Here is a 15,371-nt window from a genome sequence, read left to right as displayed (position 1 = left end):
AAGCGCTTTTAGCGTTGCGGCGAAAAATTGATAATATAAATGCACACATTTACGAGAAACGTGTAAATAACATTTTATTCTGCTATTCTTTTTTTTAAATTATATTTTATTCCGAGTTCTCTCACCATTATAAGAGGTGTTATTACAGACCGGTTGGACCATACAGTTGGCCTATGCAAATAAGTGGATCGTGGTTCAACACCCTCTTTTTGATACATTTTGAATTCTTCAGCGTTGCCAAACCTGCCTGCATTGTGCCTATTTTTGTGTTTACTTGAGGCGTGTGCACAGCTAAGAAGGTAGGTGCGTCTGTCCATTAGTCTACTGGAGCAAACTAGAATGTGTGTAGAGGGAGGGGAAAGCGGATAAAAGGAGTGTTATAAAAGGTTGAGACTATCTTAAAAAAGCAAACACGTTGTTATGGTTTTGTTTCTCCCCCCCCCCCCCCCCCCCAATTCTACCCTCTCGCTCTTCTTGTCACACGCAAGTTTCTTGTTTGACAGGTAAAACAGGATCTTGGGTGGGGGATGGAAGTGTAGTCCGAATCACCTGTTGTTATAACAGGTGAACTCCGTGCCTGTTCAGAGAAAGAAGGAAAGGAACGTCATCCATCTGTACTTTGTCCTCAATCCCTTCTCCTCTGTGGGACCTGTGTTTTTCAAGATGAGGGCGTTCGTGGCGTTGATTTTCTTGGCTGTGTGTGTGCTGATCTCAGTGGCTTATCAGGCCATGCAACAGGAGTACAGGATACGCAGAATGAAGGCCCAAATTGCCTCAGTTACCGAAGAAGTGAAAACAAAGGAGAATGAAATAGTGAATGCAAAGGTGAAGATTCAGAACATGAATGATGAGCTTCCTGCTCTGAATCAGGAGAGGGATAAGCTGGTAAAGAAGAAGGAGGAACTGATGAAGGCCAAAGGGGACTCTGACAGTAGCCTGGCAACCTGTGAAATGGAGAAGGTACTGAACAACATGTAGTGTAGTTCCAAAATGTATTGAAACTAAAATGCTGAAACCAGCTTTAGCACAATTCAATGTGTTTAGTGCACGCAGCGAGAAAGAACCATGTTAAATATACTCTTAGCAACTGTGACAGCCTTCACAGAAACATTTTATTGTGGTTAAATGCAGACACTTGAAGACTGATCAGAATACATTAATATTTCACCAACTGTAAATAAAAAAAGTGACTGAAACTGAATCACTACACAGACACTGTATGCTATGGCAGCACAGTAATGTCATATCACATCTTTTTAAAAAGACTAGTTTTTGTCCCTTAAGACGCATGGCTCTAATTGTATTCCAACTCAGTATATTATGCCTTAGGCTGCACTCATCCCAGTTCATGTTAAAATAATTTTATGTAAAATTACATAAAGTAACATTATTCATCATCATGTTAAAAGTTCATTATGCTTATGAAATTAAACAGTGAAATGCATTTAGGGAACGGTTCACAGCAAAAACAAATTTATAAAGATTTTCTGCTTGTAATATGTAATATTGTGCGTGACCACACCAGACCAGCAAGTCTATTTTAAATTGAGTAATAGCTTGATGAAATACAAGGCAAATGTGTCAATGTTGAAGCATACAGATTACATTAGGTTATGTTGTGCTATGAAATGTTTGCATTATATTGTTGAAGTCTATAAATATCATTTTTTAAGTGTAGTTTTAGCAAAATATGTATGACATTCTTTGCCTGTGGTTAGTTTAGCATGAAGATTAATTTTAACACTGCACCCATTCACCTTCTTCAGTATTAGCAACCTTTTTGTCAGCTATGTATTAAATGCTTGATCCGACTTTGCCATGGCTTTATATCCAGTGGTGAGAACACTGGATTACACTGACAAATTACATGTCTTTTTTAAAGTGTACATATGTTTGAGAGCTGTTCACATTCATTATGATAACATTGACACTTAGTTATTTACACATCTTAGTACCTGCTACAAAACTTAGTGTCTAGAAAGTAGAACTAGACAGATGCTGTAGCTCTCTTAGTAAAGCAGGTAAAGCAAGGTGCCAAAAACACCAAGGTCACCCATACTGTCCTACAAAAATTTGTAAATTGCTCTGGATAAAAGCATGCCAAATGCTATGGAAGTAAAATGTTAACACAAGCAGAAGGCACCCATCTATTCTCTCTTGTTTGCATTTCATCCATTTTGCATATAGGCAGCTCTGTTTTTGCATACATTCTAAAATGTTTCACTGATGGCAAGATGAAGGCTCTTCTGATCCTCTTTATAGCTTGCTTTTCCTTCATATCTGCAGTCACAGTTTGTCACACTGTGTATCTACAGAAGTCTCAACAAGTCATCCAAAGTTTCATTCACTCCAACATGAATGAATGGTAGCTTCACATCGCTTGAGAGACAAAATTGTATCAAAGTGAAAAATACTTGGGCTGAAACAAGAATCCCCACTAGACTTCCTCTACCAAAGAGATGCCTCTGTATTTGGTTCTTCAGGAAGGGTTAGCGATTTGGGCGTTGTAGTTATTAAGAGATGTAGTGCAGGCAGTATAATGTAATGTAAAGCTTGCATTACCTACAATGTATGAGGGGTAATTTTGTCCCCTCTTAAGGATATATTCTCATTGGACCTCAGGGATTTTTTTTCTTTGCTACCGACACCCTTTCATTTTAAAGTCTGGATTTGGACATCTGTGAAGCCGCTTTTTGATCAACTTTTTGCAACAGACTAACAGACTTTGTATGGCTCTAGTACCAGCATTTTCATATTGCCTGCTGGGGCAGTAGGGAATTTGAATAGACAGATTGCCTTGGGACTGCATTCCTATAATTTGAATTTAAGTGCTCAGTCACAGTCCACAATTTTGTCCTAGCTGATCTATTCCAAGGATTTAGTATAACCAATTGCTTGATTTGGGCATGCTGGGAGCTGGAATATAGAGAAAAGAATCTATTGGGCTGACAACTACTTATTTAGAAAACTAAACCTCCTTTGCTTGTCTCCTTGTGCACACCCACCCTCCCGAATGTTCTTGTTTTTTCTTAGGCAGACTCTGACAAGAAGAAAACAGAAGCAACTGAGGCACTTGAGAAACTAAAAAGTAAGACATCAGTTTATTCCTCAGTCAGTGAGGCCTGATTCTTAGCACCATTATGTGTCTTAAACTTGACTGAGTTTACTTTAAACATCCATCACATCCAAATTTCTTCATGTTCACCCTCTTGATCCCACTCTGTGCTGTCTCCCCTCCTCCTTCCTTTTCTATATCCACCTCTCTGTCCCCCTCCCCCCAGTTGATCAGCAAGAAGAGGAACAGAAAGCTCAAGAGGAGATTCAGGGTTTGCAGAAGCAGATTCGAGACAGAGATATAAAGATCTGTGCATTTGTAGATGAACAGCAGGAGGAGGGAAGGTGAGGCCAGCACCATCATTGCTGTCTTGGTTGACTGCAAGTATAATGAAGGAGACCAATTTAATGGAATTGTGTGTTGTATTGAAACCTCTGGGTAAATTGAGTTAACTGTGTTAACTATATTTTTGTACATTTCCTCAGTTATTTGAGGAACAGTGGCTCATTTACTGTGTGTTATGAGTATAGAGGAAAACATTTTTTTCACAGTTTAGGCCACTAACAAGTTTGTTGCGGTCTTTAAGAAAAAGAAGTAGGCTATGCTTAAATGAAAAGAGAACTACAACATATATATTAAGTACAAGATGGTTTTATGTGGTAAAAAAGGAATGTATTTAAACAAAAAACAATTTACAAATTAACAAAAAATTACAATTAATGTTCTGTTGTATCTCTGCAGGAAATTGTGTGAGGACAAAAAGGCTGCTCAGTGAAGTAATTTAAAATGAGGACAAAAAAGAAACTCAGGAGAAAGTGCCATAGCACATTTGTGTATAGCTTTTCTATTAACATCATATGTTATGATGCTGTTCATAAAGAATTTAAAGTGGTACCTTTTCTTTAAATGTTCTCTTACATTTATTTGTTGTGCTTCTTTTATATGCCTTTGAATTCCAGTGAAATTAATCTAAAAATATAACCAATAAACTAACATTAGACTGCTAATTTTAATGCAAGCCTTGGAGACTACTGCCCTTTGTTAGCAACCAGCAAATTATTTTTGCACTATTGCACTTTTTTCCAGGGCCTTGTGCTTTGTGCTTCAGTGCTTGATGGGGTGCGATACTACACCCCTTGAGCTACTTCAGATTAAATGCCTTGCTTGGAGGAAAAACAAGTTATTAAAGGAAGGAAATTTGAATCTCATGTCCTCCGGCACCAAGTCAACAACTTTACTTCCATACAAGCCATGTAGAATATTGTTAAATCAAGGAAAACTAGAGTAAAGACAGAGAAAAGTGTTGTTCCATTCATATAGACCCCTGGTGTTATCTTCAACTATATAGCCTTACAGAAAATTGAATGGGGCAAGAATCTATGCTGTAGCTCATATCATTTGCAGACAAAGCTTCCCTCTTAAACTCTGACACTAATGTACCCAGCGGAGACTGCTGATTATAGTAGGGGATGGCTAGGGTGAAAGGCACAGGATAGGGAAATGGGGTACAGTATATTTTTAAGGGTACTTGTTTTTTAAACAAAGTTATATGACTTCCATTAGGCAATGTTGTAAAATATTTTTAACTGGTGGAACCTAGGCATGCATCATGTTTCTACAGACATCAACTCAGTTTCAATTCTAAATCCTTCTGGCCTTATTCAGATTTTGCTGATGCATTGTAATAGTTGTACACATAGCTGATGAGAGCTTTAAACCCGTGTACACATACAGTGTAACAGTCACTGACACTGCTTTGTCACTGAGACGGGCTGCTTTCTCAGCATCATTTATAACATTTTAAATGTAGCATAAACATTTACAGTGAAGCATTTAAAATACCTCAGTATATTGGCAGCCCTTAGCAATTTTAAGAGAAACCATTTTTGTTCCTTAACATATAAGGAGGTTACTGATGGGGAGAGGAAAAAGAAGAGTCATGACAAATGTGAAACTTATTATATATAGCATTTTTCTCTCCTACCTCTCAGATATTGCCTTCACCTGAAATACTTACTTACAGTCCATCTCTATTCAGAACAGTACATCATCTAAAGTTCCATTTACATGAATTGTTCCCAGGACTATGTTCTTATCCTCTCCTTTTACGCATTACATACCTCCTCTTTGTCATGTGATTTGCCTTTGAGGCTTTAGCTTTCGTTGCCATATCTATATCACTAGCAGTTTCACCGCAGCTAGAGCTTCCTGACCATCCTGTGCAGTGTGTATTGCTTAAGACAGTTTATAAAGCATTTCTTCACTATTAACACAGTATAGTTTTGTTTCAGTGAACACAACAAAAGACCTAAAAAGGGCTCCCTACTCTAAAATATGAAGTCTAAATGAAATGTTATTAAATCACATTCTCTGCATAGATGCCAGCTTGTTTTGTCTCATTTTCTTTGCTGTGTAAAATATTGGTGTATTTGTTAACTGTATTCTGAATTTTAAATGTCTAACTCCTAAACACTGTGCAACAGATGCTGAGGAAGTTAGTATTAGATGTGACTTATATCCTCTGATGGTAAATAGCCAGGCCTCTCTGACTCAGCTCTGTATTATATAACTGTCCCTCTTGCTCCAGTATTCTAAGCAGTGCCTCTCTACGCACCTGTTGTGACATGGTAGTGGTTGGGCAAGCCCTTGGGCAAGCTCTTGCCGGATCATGGCCTTTGCAGAAACAGTTTGGGTTTTTCCTTCAAATGCTGCCTTCTTGATGCCATCATCAGATAAACTGGTTCACCAAATGGCAGAGCTTATACAGAGTCAATTAAGGCTTGGCAAGGAAAAGCCTTACTTCATTTAGCTCAGCTAGCTAATATTAGTTATACACTGGAGATAAAAGTTAGAGAACACATTTATGAACACTTGATTTTTTCAGAAATAATGTAATAATGTAATTGGTCAACACGTTAAGGATTTTTTTGTTAGGGGTATACCATGCCAATAGAACAGCATTTTCCAAATAACCAAGGTATTTCAACCTTCCACTGACTTCTTTACACACTTTGGGTTCAGTCTTTCCCCAGTTTGTTGACAGTGTTTCCCCCATCAGACCCAAATAAGTTAAACTTGCTTTCATCATTAAAGTGATCTCTGGACCACTTCTCTGTCCACACAACATGCTCCTCAGCAAAGGTTAGTCTAGCCTTATGAATCGTTCTGCTAATGAGAGCTTTGGTCACTGCAGAGGGGGCTTTCAGTCCAAGTGCTCTTAAACATCAAGACACTGTATGATGAGGTAGATCCTTACCCTGTTCAGTGCTGAACTGGTGTATAATTCCAGCTGCAGTGTTGAACTGATTACCCATGGAGATTCTCTGCATTATCCTGTCCTCTCTTGCATTTGTCTTTCGTGGGCAACCATGAGTTTATGATGTTGTAAAGATGCAACATTCTAGAAATCACAGACTTGAACAACCAACTTCTCTTGCTATGGCAGATAGAATTACCCCTTTGGCCTTCATCTGGACAACCTGCTGCCAAAGGGTTTCAGTCACTTTGGAACAGCACACCATCTTACAAAGTCAGTGAAAACTGCAAAGTTAGGCTGCAGGTTAAATAGGGTTTGTCAGATAATTAAGGAAATTAGCACCAGGTGCCAGATTAACACCAATAACTTGCAGGTATCTGAAAGTGTTCCCTAAATTTGATCAGTGTTCTTTTTCAATTATCTCATTTTTTTTTAATGTGCTTTAGAACATATACAACTCATCAAATAAGCTTAAATACTGCTTTTACTCCTGTTAGGATAAATTCACATAGGACTACACAGTGACCTTGATATTTGGGAAATTGTGTGGTGTTCTCTCATTTTGATCTCCAGTGTATAAGCTTTGACCTGTTAGCTTGTTATGTGTTTTAAAATCAAGTTATAATGAGAGTTGACAAAACAAAGTGAACACACCTTTCAAGCTCAGCAAGTCTATCGGATATTTCCTCATGTTTCTACGACACAAAAGGGTAACAGCCCAATAAGATTTCTATCAAGAAAAATATCAAGTAAGCGGAACTGGCTAAATTAAAAGCAAAAAAAAAAATTCCCCCTAGCGATTACCTTTATTCTGTCCTTTTCCCTCTGCACAAGTGTGTTCTTAGAACGCCGTTCTGGTTGGCCAAACATTTTAATCTTATTTCAAATGAGCCGAGAACTTCTTAAAATACAATAGTGTGTATCATTGATTTTAGAATATGAAAAAACAACTGTTGCAATTAAATGGTAGCTAAGGAAACGGTTGTTAAGGCATCATGCTAATCGGATATAGTGATTAAACTTCCGGTCACAACAATACGTTCCAGAGAGCACGGTTTAGCTCCAGAGTGCGGTACATGTAGGCTACCGCAAGTTTAGTGAGAGCTGCTGATCTGTTTGGAAAGCCAAAGTAGTCAAAATTCGTCTCAACCTAACGCGTTTTATTTGTTTTCAACTTCTTGGAAGCATTTTGCCGCAAAATAAGCCGTTATAGTTCGCTATGGCATAAAATATGCCGCAAAACCACCAAAAATGGCGTATTTTTTGGCGTTTAAATTTCAATTCAAAACTCCGTAAAAAAGCGGCTTAAATTGATCTAAAACTGTGGGCTTTTTAATGTCTCTTTATAATAAGGTAATGAGCACCACCTGCCAGTTTTTTCCAGTCACTAGAGTTGAACTTTCTTCATCCAGTTGCTCATAAACAAGGTCAGACCAAACCAGCTCACTACAGATTGTACTGTCTGATAAACCAGTGCTAAAGTTTGTTTTAGGGATTCACTAATGTGTTAATTTGCTCTATAATTTATTTATTAATTCATACAGTTCTTAGCTTAGCTTATTAGCCCTAGCAATAGTGACCACCAATGCAACCTTGTTTTTTTTAAAGGTGCTATATAAATTATTATTATTATTATTATTATTATTATTAGTAGTAGTAGTAGTAGTAGTAGTAGTATGGTTAGGTTCTTCGGACATTGTACTTTAAATGGCCAAGTACTTTAAATGGTTAATTAGCTAGTTAGCTAGCAACATTTCCTACAGCTGGAAGATGTCAAGGAGGAACCTTATTTTGTGCTGTAAACAGACACAGAATGACTGGACTTGACAATCCAGGACACAGTATATTTCAATCAGCATTGGTGAGGTAAGGGCACTAAACAAAGACAACTATGATAATTGGCTGCAAAGCAAAGCTCACTCAATGTAGCTATAGTTGGCCAGGCATGAATAGTGCTAGACTGAAAGCTAGACTGAAAGCAAGTTTGTCATGTTGTAGGAACAAATTCACAGCATTTGTTTTGAACTTGATGGCTAGCTAGCTATTAGAGGTGTGGATTGGTAGTGTTGTTATAGTGACTGCTTACTTCAGACTTTTGTCATGGTTAAAACTGAACGAAAGGGGAAGAGGCTATCATAACAAACTCAAGAAGGATGCCAAACAAAGAATATGGATAATGGCGTTATTGGTCCTGGAGTATCCTTGTTTTATACACTTGTGTTCTTGCTCCAAGCCTAGCAATGGGCAATTGGGACCCCCCCCTTAAAGTTTCAAAAATTGCCTGGTCACAAAGCTTCTGAGTGCATTTCTTTATTTAATTGAGCTTGAGCTGTGTCTGTCTTCAAATGGGAGCTACTAAGTATTGTCATCTTAGAAGATAGCTAATACACAGGCTAACAAAGGAAAAATGAGGAACAGGTGAAATCAGTGAAGGGCAGAACAAAGGTAAAACCAAAACGGGAGCACATCGAAATAAAAACCAGGAAGTTAAACCAAAACAAAATCAAGGTGAGCATTGTCATGGGAATGGCAATGCCAGAGGAAAGGCACATCTGATCTCTGGGGCCCCACGCATTTGCATGGTTTATATAGTGGTAAAACTGCCACTCAGTATGGTGCAAACAATCATGCTACTTCTGCTGTTAGAAATAGAAGCTGTAAATTAATTTCTAATGAATGGACAGTGATATTACTAGCTAGGCAGTTACCACCAAAGTGGTACATATGAAACTTTATTTTTAAACTTATTTTGCTTCCAGTAATCCTCTATAAATAACTAAATAATTGATCTCATATGAAGCAAATGAATTTTCTAAGATAGAAAGGATTTGCAAATCTAACCTTAGCTAACTATCTAACTAGCTACATAATGTGAGCTATGAGACACCGCACAAAAATACCTTGAAAATGAATTACATTAGGGTTTAGAGTTGTGCTGGAAATAGATGGATGTCTCTATATGTGCATCTTTTTGGACACTGACATATAAGAGCTTACTGGATAAGCATAGCTGCTTCCCCAAGTAATTTTCTCATGCTCTCCATGTCTGCTTTTTTTTATGTACTCTTTTGCTTGTCTTAGGGATTATTGATTGCACTACACTGCACCTACAGAAAGTGTCATTCACAATATTCAACCAATCACCAAGTTCCCTCTTTTGAAACTTCATGAAAAAAACCCCTTGAAATATAAACTCTTTAGTTGGTAGCATCATTAAATCATTAAGTAAATAAATACACACATATATGATTGACAATTACATAACTTTATTAATTTATACATTTTATTGCACATTTATAATCACTTTTAAGTTTACTATTATTTATTTATTTCCATATGATGCCATATATTTATTTATTCATTGATTGGTTGATTTGATTCATTCATTTTGTCCCAAAAAACCTTCCATATGAAGCAATTCACACTGACAAATATATGTGCATATGAATTTACCTGTCATAAATATGCTTGCATTTTAGCTAAACTCACACAAATCAGCCAGCAGTCAGCAAGGAAAATGATATACTCTAATGAAATGGAAATATTGCCACAAAAATGTTTTTGGTGAGTAAGACAGCTAGAAAATTGAGCTAGCTAACGAAATGCCATTCTGAATAACTATATGTGTGAAAATGTGTTATACTTGGATTAATCCCTGCTTTCAAATATTTTTAGGAATACCGTGCCCTATACAGAACAATATGCAACAGGTTTGCATTATTGACACGGGGGGGGGGGGGGAGAGATGTTTTGGCCCCTTCGGTCTTCCATAGATTAAGGACATTTTTACTTACTGAGCCCTACTCCCAGTTCTTCCTGTTTAACTTCCCCTGGATCGAATGGGGGATACGGTTATACTAAGAAATGTTCATACTTTAATTTCTCATTTTTAATGTTACTAAACTTTAGTTGTTCGTTTTGAAAGCGTTAACTGAAGGAGGACGGAGAACTGAGTCTGTAATTTATTTTCGCCGGCTTCATGCCCCACCAGGAAGAGCGTTATATCTGACGTAATCGATGTCGTCCTCTTGAGTGAAAGTCATTGGGTTGACCGGCTTGGTGCTTTCAGTATTTCCTGCTGCCATCTAATTCGTTACAAAAGAGCACTTGTTATATGTAGCTAGCTAGCTAATTAAAACGGCCACTTTACAGACTAGTTACATAATAAAACTAAAGTTGTCTACATGTATGTTAGCTACCTGGCTACTTAATTTTGCTATTATGGGTGTTGAGTCTCTTGTCAGTTAGCTAGGTTCGCTAACGCTTGCTAACTAAGTAGCTAAGCTAACTATAGCGTGTTCAAATCAGCTTCAGTTAACTTCTAACATATGATTTTTGCAACGGCCACTGCCAGTATTAACACTGAAACGTATTCATGATACCACGAAGTTTACTATTTGGGAGAGGTCTTGCTCTCAGTCATGCATTCTCTAATCAGAACGCATCTACTGTTCATCAGCAACTTTCTATGACCGCATGGAATTTGCGCTCATCACTCCGGAATATTCGTACTTTGTCGGTAAGATTATCTACCATCTGACTCATATATACTAGACTCCATCTAACATTACTACACCTCACTTAAATGCTCAGAATCCCTGACGTGTACGTACATGAGCTAATAAATATATGTGGTGTTGTAACTTATGTCATATTAACGCTGTCTCCTACGTACCTCTAACAAGTTTAGTTATTTGTCACGCAGTTTCATGACCAAGGATACTTTTTATTGTGTGGTTGTTGTCTGACTCTTTGTCCAGCTGATGTCGCTGTGGCCCTTCAATGTTAAACCGCGTGACTTCAGTCTGCCTAATGCGTCATGGCGTCCAGAGATGTCGAAAGCGTACGAATATTATAATGCCCTGTGTGAGATTGAAGGAGATGAGAAAAGGAGACTTTGGCGGAAGTTGCCGAGCTACAACCGTGTCCTCAAATATACTACAGGTGAGTCAGATGGCATATTCTCTCTGTGACTGAATTTTCACCACCAGTGCATCTTGGAGTTTGAAGACTTACAAAATGCTGCAAGTCTCCTGCTTATGCTTTAAAACATTGTAACAGGCACTCTTCTTATTCTCCAATTGTTGTATTCATTTTAAAAATCAGATCAGTTCCTCAGACAAACTGAAAAAAGTAAGGAAAGTCTGGCTGTTATAGAGGCTCATAAATCTCACAGAGTAAGATATGGACAAGATGTGCCTAGCAAGTAAGAAAGACCTCTAAGCATGAAGACATAGTTTAAGTGTTCAAAGTCAGTTGCTCATGACGTTCATGACATAAGAACAATGTAATATGTATTTGGTTAAGGAAATGGGCTACGTTTCCTCCATCACCATATATGGATGATCTACTTTAGATTTTGCAACTGTAGATGTAACAGCACAGCTGCTGCAGAAGTTGTTCTGAATTCACCTTCAAAAAATACTGTACACACAGATAACATGTTTTATGGGTGTCTATATTATTGAATTGTTCTGTTTATAAAGCCTCTGTTGCTATACCAAAATCTAGCCTATCAGATGCACAGATCCCTAACTGAAGATTAGAAAACCTTAAGGTTCACTGATTATATATCAATCAAAACTCATATCTTGAAAACCAATGCAAAGCAGAGTTAAATCCCAAGGAGAATATAAAAAGGTTCCAAAACAGAGCCTGTAAACATATGCTTGCAGAAATATAAAGCTATTAATATATACATTAATATATTAATATACACAATAACTTGCAGATTTTTTTAATTGTATTTTTTTTGGGGGGTAGGGGGAGTGTACCTCAGTAAAATAATCCAGTCTAAAGCTCGACTCTTCACAAGAAACATAAAGGAGCCCGGAGCAGCATTTGAGTATGTGGTTTTTATGAACAAGCAAGAGAAGCGCTGTGTGTGTGTGTTCCAGGCTGGACATCTACTGGAGGGACCTCCTGGGTGAGAAAATTGCATCTTGCAAAAACGACACACTAAGCATGAAATATATTCAAAGTGTGGTTTGTTTGAGACAGTGTTAATGGAATCTTTTGACTCAAGACCACTGAATGGTACCTAAGCTTTTCGTAAGCAACACTGACCTCTGATTGACTAACCTTTGATTCCTTTTGTGAGGGAAGGGGAAACCCCCAGATAAAACAACATAGGAAGTGACATAAGATTAATTTCCTGTTCTACAGGCATGTGCATGGGGGAGCAGTAGCTACCATGATCGATTCTGTAATGGGCACTCTTGCTGGTTACATGTCTGGGCCTGTTATGACTGCCAACCTCAACATCAACTATCGCAGGTATACTAACACTCTTAACTGAAAAGGCTGAGAGATGTAAAACCACTCCAAAACACAGTGGTCTCTTGATGTTTATAGTGCTTTAGGCATATAGTTAAGCATCTTAAATGTTTTATTTGTGTACTCAGTTATAACGAATGTGTGTGGGTAAGAATCTGGAACTCTTGCCTACCTATTAGTGGAGTAGTGTTCTGTTCTAGTTTAGCAGATTTTACATTTCACAATAATGTTACAGTAATGTTACAAATCACACTGCTAGAATTCAAATGGAACGAGCATATTTAAAATGTATGTTCCAATAACAATCCTTAGTTCAGACATATTTAGTGTTTGTGTTAATGTATTAAGACAAATACCTATTTAAAATCTGCAGTCTTGGCTGTAATGCACTATGTGCACTTTCACATTAAAGTCAGACTAAGGGGTGAGAATCTTAATACTAAACCATTCTACTAATGCATGCTGTCTTTCTTCACTGTTGTTCCTGTATAGTCCAATTCCATTGGGTAGTGTAGTCCTGCTGCATAGTGCTCTGGATCGGGTGGAGGGCAGAAAATTTTTTGTAACCTGTAGAGTTACAAGCACTGATGAATCCAAGCTACACACAGAGGCTACAGGTAGACTTGCATATGCACGTACACATGCAAATGCACACTTAATGGGACATTTTACAAATGTAGTTCAACTAAGTTACATTAATAATGGCAATTTCCAAATTAATAGGTATATACTTCTATTTTCTCATTTGAAACAACTATTACTCTAATCATAAACCATAGCAATAAATTAATCACTTGTCTCCTGCTGCTATAGTAAGTAGTACACTGTTGTAAGTACTATCCAACCTTTGTATCTTGAAGTACCCCCAAGAGAGACAGTCTAGACAGTAAAAATGAAAAGTAAGAAATCTCACCTGAATGTTTTACTTTTTAAAGAAATATTTGCCTTCTCTACGCCTTATTTCCTCATCTTCAGAAGTATAATGCAATCCATTTTAAAGAGTTAATATTAAAATCTTGAAATCCATGTTCAACCAAAATTCAGCACAAATTCCATTTCTAAAAAATGTACATGCACGTCTGGCATCAGCACTTAATAGTAATAATTTGGGCATTTTTTGTATGTAAATGTCAGCCCAGGGCAGAAACTAATTGCTTGCTGTCCTCCTTTTGATATTAGCCTGAGGTTAATGTAGTATTTTCCTGACACTCTGGCATCAGTGAGGTATATTCTGCTATGTGGTAAAACAAGACTAGACCATGTCATTAATTGTGATGTGATGCAGGACACATCAGGTTTATTTCTTGATAATGTGCTGATTCAATGTATCATACAGGATATTGCTTGGTTCCTGTAGACCAATGATGTCGAGTGTTTCCCTGCATTAACACACCAAATGTTATATCCCTTGTATATTATACCAACAGTGTTAGAGGAGGGAAAGTCATGTGGCCTTCCTGGCTTAGCCTATAAAAACACAAATGTCCATCTGTAGTGACTTGATTGAAGAATCATATTCAAGCTTAAAACAGTGCTCCGTGAGTTTAACATAAGGAGATATAAGGAGAACATTTTGTTTTCTGGTGATATACATAAATCTTCAATAGATGATTTAGTCTCTCTACATATGTTTTGCACTCTCCAGATGTTGATGATTTATGCATGGTTGCTTTATTGTTTGCATGTGTATTAGGATGTAGATTTTAAACAGTATAAAAGTTGATTTTTGTTGAATACTTGAAGAAAAGATACATATAATTGACCATGCAGACAATTATGTATTTTTCACAATATATGAAAGACCTGAAATTTTATATTAATAATCCAAGTTTGCTGATGCTTTTAAACTCGCATGGTAAATATCTTTCTCTCTCTCTCTCTCAACAGCTTTATTTGTGTCAGTTAATGTGGGCCATTTATTTGGAACAAGGTTTTAAACATACCAGCATCCAGCATAAGTGTGTGTGAAAGTGGTGGGGAGGGGCAGATAGTGGTGCAAGTGCTTAACCCCTGAAATCTGTCATGCCACACCAGGCTTCCTCTGAAATGCCCTGATAATGTTATCATAACCCAATTTACTTGAACATCTTTAAACGAATTCGTTTTGTAATTATTATTAACTCTATTTATTGACATTTTATTGATGCTCTATTTTGTTAACTGTTTATTTGTTGATGTTTACCAGATTAGTATTTATCCTAAAACTGTTTTTCCAGCCTTCAATTGTGTAAAGGTTTCTGGACATGCCATATGTATTAGGAATAACAACTGATGTAATATTGATTGTAATTATATTGTATTCAGTAAAAACAATAAAATATAATTACATTTGGACAGTTCCAATACAGTTATATAATGAGGGAAAATTAGTATTTTTAAAATAAATATACACTGATTATATATCACTTTTTTATATACACTGTTTATACACACAACAAAGCCATTCCTTCTTAGAAATATAGCTTTTCTTAATTTGCCCAATTGTTCATAAATCCAAATATGCTGTAAATATCTTGTTGTATATAGGGTGAAGTAGAAGCCCAGGTTCAGGCCACCTTAAACATCTAGCCACAGTTTGTGTGCAAATGGGAGCAAAGCTAACAGTTGCTTATTTGCCTGACTTAGGCTCATGACCACTTGAATGGAGTTTTAGCTGTGGGTAGTATGATGGTATTACACACACACAAGTAGTTATGACCTTACCTCCTGTGTTCCAAGTCAAAGCAACCATTCTTAGCATGAGTGGGCCTGTCATTTTACTATGATCTGATTTTATTTATTTTT

At 37.1% G+C, this 15,371-nt stretch overlaps 2 protein-coding genes and 1 long non-coding RNA gene across 3 annotated transcripts; 2 read left to right on the top strand and 1 right to left on the bottom strand.

Moving 5' to 3' along the window:
• Positions 1-443: 443 nt before the first annotated feature.
• Positions 444-7,239, bottom strand: LOC145651217 (uncharacterized). The gene is made up of 3 exons (XR_014117024.1): positions 7,116-7,239; positions 6,966-7,006; positions 444-577 (listed from the first exon to the last, which is right to left on the bottom strand). It is a non-coding gene; the product is annotated as an uncharacterized LOC145651217 (long non-coding RNA).
• LOC118242116 (uncharacterized) lies at positions 567-5,434 on the top strand. The gene is made up of 4 exons (XM_035530433.2): positions 567-960; positions 3,034-3,088; positions 3,282-3,399; positions 3,797-5,434. Exons 1-4 carry the CDS (start codon positions 664-666, stop codon positions 3,828-3,830), a joined length of 504 nt encoding a protein of 167 aa, XP_035386326.1. The 5' UTR covers positions 567-663; the 3' UTR covers positions 3,831-5,434.
• A 2,901-nt stretch (positions 7,240-10,140) lies between the features above and the next one.
• them4 (thioesterase superfamily member 4) lies at positions 10,141-14,919 on the top strand. The gene is made up of 6 exons (XM_027006646.3): positions 10,141-10,830; positions 11,072-11,255; positions 12,075-12,237; positions 12,477-12,587; positions 13,080-13,204; positions 14,475-14,919. The coding sequence occupies exons 1-6, from the start codon at positions 10,687-10,689 to the stop codon at positions 14,522-14,524; spliced, it is 777 nt and encodes a 258-aa protein (XP_026862447.2). The 5' UTR covers positions 10,141-10,686; the 3' UTR covers positions 14,525-14,919.
• Positions 14,920-15,371: the final 452 nt, after the last annotated feature.

The sequence above is a fragment of the Electrophorus electricus genome, chromosome 14 (assembly GCF_041902795.1).
Source record: "Electrophorus electricus isolate QZ-2024a chromosome 14, ASM4190279v1, whole genome shotgun sequence".
Lineage (NCBI taxonomy): Eukaryota > Metazoa > Chordata > Actinopteri > Gymnotiformes > Gymnotidae > Electrophorus > Electrophorus electricus.
Note: the sequence above shows the minus strand (reverse complement) of the source record. Positions and strands in the feature narration are given on the sequence as shown.